Genomic DNA, 5,012 nt, shown 5'->3' on the forward strand with positions numbered 1-5,012 from the left:
GGGGACTTCCCTGGTGGCCAGTGGTTAAGAATCCGCCTTCCAATGCAGGGGACGCGGGTTCGACCCCTGGTCGGGGAACTAGGATCCCACACGCCACGGGGCAACTAAACCCGCGCGCCACATCTACTGAGCCTGCACTCTACAACTAGAGAGAAGCCCGTGTGCTACAATGAAAGATCCCGCGTGCGGCAACTAAGACCCGACGCAGCCAAAAAAAAAATAAATAAATAAATTTAAAAATTAAAAAAAAAGGCCAGGCCGGGCTCGGCAGTCACCCGAGTGGGGTGACCCACCCGCGTGGGGTGCCCAGTGCAGACACCGCTCCGGGAAGGGCGGGACGCAGTGGGCCTCCGGTGTCCCGGACGGCCCAGCAGCAGGAGGCACTGGGTGCATGTACGGCCCTGCCTTGAGCGTTCTGGCCGCCGGGGTGCTTCTCTTCTCTTTCTCCTGCTTCTCCACCTTGGCCTTGGGGTGCTTGATCTGCCTGCCCAGGTCGGAGATGACGTCCGCGTACTGCGCCATGTGGTAGGACACGTTCAGCAGGTTGCGCTCGACCGGGTGGCGGGACGTGGCCAAGGTCAGGGCCAGCCGGCTGCCCCGCGAAGGACACCTGTCACCCAATGGATTTATGCCAGAAAGACGCAAGCACGTTTTGTCAGGAAAATTTAAATCAGTACTATTCTGTCTTAAAAGGGAAGGAGATTCTGACACCTGCTGCAACATGGGTGGACATGATGGAAAGTGAAGTAAGCCAGATGCAGAAGGACAAACACCATATGATCCACACGTGTGGCCCCCGGGAGAGCCAGGGTCGCAGAGACAGAAAGTAGCGGGTAGGGGCCAGGAGTGGGGGAGGGGAGGGAGTCGGGGTTTAATCGGGGCAGGGTCTCAGTTCGGGAAGATGAAAGTTCTGGAGACGGACGGCGGGGACGGTCGCACAAAATTGTGAATGTGCTTCCTGCCACCGGACTGGGCCGTTTAAGATGGTTCAAGGGGTGAATTTTATGTTATGTCTATTTTGCCACAAAAAACCCCAAATTCAAACAATCCACGAAGAGGTTTTTGAAAACCCTCCCCATGGGTAAACACTGCTACCATTTTGGTGTGTGCCCTGCCGAATCTTTCTCTGTGCGGTCTTGTACATACACATGTATCTAGAGAGATACACGTGGGGAGTTTTGGGGGTGTGGGTTCAGCTTTGGGGGGTTTACGTAAATTATATCAGACCGTAGCTGCTGTTCTTTAGCTTGCTTTTCTGGTCCAGCGATGCGTCTTAGAGGCTGTCCGTCTGCACAGATGGGTCTACCCCATTCTCTGTAACAGCTGCAGAGCGGGCCGGAACAGGGACACAGCAGGCAGCTGTCCCCTCTTCTTCAACGGGCACTTGGGGCTTTCCCGTGACACAACTGCCCTGAGCGCGTGGGTCTGAGTTTCTCTTTGGTAGACGTGGAAGGTGACATCGCCGGCCGCAGGGCACACGCACCTGAAGCTTCACCAGATGCGCATGCCGGCCCTCAGCCTGCACAGACCCGCTCTCTTTAGCGCCGGGGGCTCAGCTGCCTTGCAGAAGCCAGTCCCCCTTGATGGAAGACCCCGCTAAACTCGGCCTTCCCTGTGATTCTTCCTTGCGGCGCCCTGTGGCTTTCGTTTAGGGCGCTTGCCACAGTTGGAAATGCAACACTCATCTGTGTGGGTTCCTGTCTCATAGCTGCCTTCTCCTCTGCTAAGCTCAGGGTTCGTGTGAGAGCAGAAGCTCTGATGATGCTGATGATGGCTTTATGGGGGCGCCTCGCTCAGGGCTGGACACTGGGAAGGGCTCATCCCTTGTCTGTCGATAGACGGTAATAATGATAATAAAATAACACCTATCATCTGCTGGCACTACCCACTCCTGTGCTAAGTCGCTCATGTGCATTATCTCATTGACTGTCACACAGCCTTAAGAGATGACTCCTTTACACTGAGTACAGCAGTGTAGACAGAACAGCACAGCACTGTGAGGCATGGGCTCCGGAGCCAGGCTCCCTGGGCCCCAACACCAGCTCTGCCCCAGCTGTGGTAGGTGAGAGAAGTTGCTTTATCTCTCTGTGCTTCAGCTGCCCACTCCGTAAGATGGGATAATAATGGGACCTACCGGGCTTCCCTGGTGGCGCAGTGGTTGAGAGTCCGCCTGCCGATGCAGGGGACGCGGGTTCGCGCCCCGGTCCGGGAAGATCCCACATGCCGCGGAGCGGCTGGGCCCGTGAGCCGTGGCCGCTGAGCCTGCGCGTCCGGAGCCTGTGCTCCGCAACGGGAGAGGCCACAGCAGTGAGAGGCCCGCGTACCGCAAAAAAAAAAAAATAGGACCCACCTCCTAGGGAGCGGGTTGTTGAGAATTAAGTAAATCAGGTCACAATGAGAGCTTCCAGCGATGCCAGGCACAGAGATAAGTCCATTCCCTGAACCCCGTGAATGTGGCCTTATTTGGAAAAAAGGGTCCTTGCAGATGTAACTAAGGATTTGAGATGAGATCATCCCAGATTAGGGAGGGCCCTAAAATCAATGCCAACTGCCCTCATAAAAGAGGAGAAGGAGAGGAGCAAAGGGAGGGGAGAAGGCCTCGTAAAGGCCGAGCGGAGATTGGAGGGGTGTGGCCACAAGCCAAGCGCCAGGAGCCACGGCAGCTGGAAGGGACCCCCCCGCCGCCCCGCCTAGAGCCTCTGGAGGGAGAGCTGTAGCACTCAGTGAGCAGGCGGGAGAGTAAAACAGAGGGAGCGGCTCACCCTCCTCTTGATGTTCCTGGCTCGGTACGCGTATAGCAGGGTGGTCCGCGACTCCTTGAAGTGCGTGCTGGCTGGGCTGACGTAAGCAGCCATCACCATCTGGCTGTTCCCTGCCAGGGCATCCTGCTCAGTGGAAGGCGCGAGCGGGGGGTGATGGGAACCGGGGTTCCCACCTGCCCGGGGGCGCCATCCCTCCCCTCCCCGTCCCGGGCTCCTCTGGACCAGCCCATCTGGGGTTCCTGCTCCAAACCCTGAGGAGGGCAGCCGAGGCTGGACCAAGGGGTCAGTGCTCAGGGAGGTGACGCTCAGGATGAGATGGACCTGCTGCAGGCCCGCCCCATCTGACTTCCACTCTGACGCAGGTAGATTAGACAAAGAGGCCAAACTTACAGAGCCATTTATTTGTTGCTTTGCCTACCTGTTTACCTACACCCTGCCTTGCCTTAGAATAGAGGTGACAGCATTCAGCTCAGTATGAAGAGGAATTTTCTCAGACCGTCTGTGATGAGACAGGCAGCCTTGGTGAGGTAGTGAGCTCCCTGTCCCTGGGAGTGTGCAAGCATGGGCTGGACCACACTCAGAGGGATGGAGGGGGGATTCGAGCAGTGACTAGAGATGATTTCTCCAGATAAAGCAGAGATTTTCCTGCTTTCAGGGCTTCCTGGAAGGGCCCTTAGGCCCAGGTAAATCCTGAAAGATGCAGTCAGATGCTGCAGCCACGCCTGTGTCTGGCCTGGGGCTCGTACCTTCAGCAGGCGCACGTGAGTTTGCTGTCCGGGAAGTTCACATGTTGCGCCTGGCTGCCGCCCTTCTCGCCGAGCGCGTTGACGCAGTTGCCCAGCGCCAGCAGGGAGCAGTTGATGGGAGCGCCCTCCTTCATCCTCTTGCCTCGGTTCTGGGTCTGAGTGAAAAGAAGCCAGCTGGCGGAGAGGTGGTCCTCCCCCCACCCGACCCCGCCATCTCCCCACCCCAGGCCCCGGGGGGAGGGACTGAGGTCCAGAGGATGCGATAACCCCACCCCACCCTGGGAGGCTCAGGGTGGATGCACTGACTACGCTCCCACAGCCCAGGGACTGGAGACAGAAAGGACACCATGTTCTGCGGTGGAATAACACACAGCCAGGAAAGGGGGTAAGGCAGAGCTGTTTACCAATGCTGAAAAGATGCTCTCTGTGAAATGAGATAAAAAAGGGCTCAGAGGGTTGCCTGGGCAGAACAGTCCCCTTTTTATGATAAAAATACGAATGCGTGTGTTTTCGTGAGAAAGTCCCCCCACGCCGAAGCTCTCCTGTCCTCCCAGTCTCAGCCTAGTGGTCCTCCTGCGGGAGTGCCCACCCCCCCTCACTCCACGGGGGTACCGTGCCACCCTGTATATCTCCTTCAAATTACTTAGCTCTCTCGGCAATTATCTTGCTCTTTTACGCGTTTGTTGTTTCCCTAACTGCTCCCCACAGGACATAAGCTCCATGATGGAGCTGTCACCTTGGTTGGCCATCTGTCCCCAGAGCCTGGACGCCGGCAGGCATCTGGCCCACAGTGTGGCTGGATGTCTGAGCACTGAACAAATGTATAAAGGTGCCTGAAGGGGCCTTAGGAGGACACACGCCAAACTGCCACCGGATGACGGCCTCTCAGTGCAGCCATTGAGGGGACTTGAATTTTCTTCCTTTGGCTTAACCATATTTTCCATATTTTCTGCACTGATTTGGTTACATTTGAAATCAGAAAGGAAAAGAACGTTTTCTCTTTAAGGGACATGGGTTTTAGAGCCAGTCTGGAGCACGGCTTGAGAACGGCTTAAATGACGTCTCAGACAGGTCTCCCAGCCTGTCTCAGTCTCCTTATTTGTCAAAAGAGGCAGTTGCTCTGGTCATGGTGAGGATTTGACGGGCAACGTGTGTAAGAGGCCAGCTCAGAGATGGGCCCGCAGAAGCGAGCAGTAAACACGAGCTGCTACTTTCACTGAGCGGGAGTTGCCAGCGTGACCCAGGCCACGGCAGCTGCTCACGTGTCACGTGTCTGTGCCACAGCATTCGGGGTTTTTCTCAGAGACCTTGTGCCCTGGAACAAACTCTTTTGTGAGTCATTTTCTCTGAAGAAATGACAGACTGTGATAGCCAACCAGACCTGAAGACAGCCCACTAGCCCACCTGAGTATATAGCTTAAAAACCGAGGCCCAGGGCTTCCCTGGTGGCGCAGTGGTTGAGAGTCCGCCTGCCGATGGCAGGGGACGCGGGTTCGTGCCCCGG

The 5,012-nt window shown here is 56.6% G+C and overlaps 1 protein-coding gene across 1 annotated transcript in view; it reads right to left on the minus strand.

The window, feature by feature from the left end:
- The window catches only part of LOC102994725 (kinesin-like protein KIF18B), a 30,340-nt gene that overhangs the window by 14,797 nt on the left and 10,531 nt on the right, over positions 1 to 5,012 (minus strand). The window contains 5 exon segments of the mRNA XM_024126802.1: positions 385 to 549; positions 1,478 to 1,483; positions 2,763 to 2,885; positions 3,509 to 3,520; positions 3,523 to 3,663. Of these exon segments, the coding sequence (XP_023982570.1) occupies positions 385 to 549; positions 1,478 to 1,483; positions 2,763 to 2,885; positions 3,509 to 3,520; positions 3,523 to 3,663 (447 nt within the window).

Source organism: Physeter macrocephalus, chromosome 14 (assembly GCF_002837175.3).
Source record: "Physeter macrocephalus isolate SW-GA chromosome 14, ASM283717v5, whole genome shotgun sequence".
NCBI classification, from domain to species: domain Eukaryota; kingdom Metazoa; phylum Chordata; class Mammalia; order Artiodactyla; family Physeteridae; genus Physeter; species Physeter macrocephalus.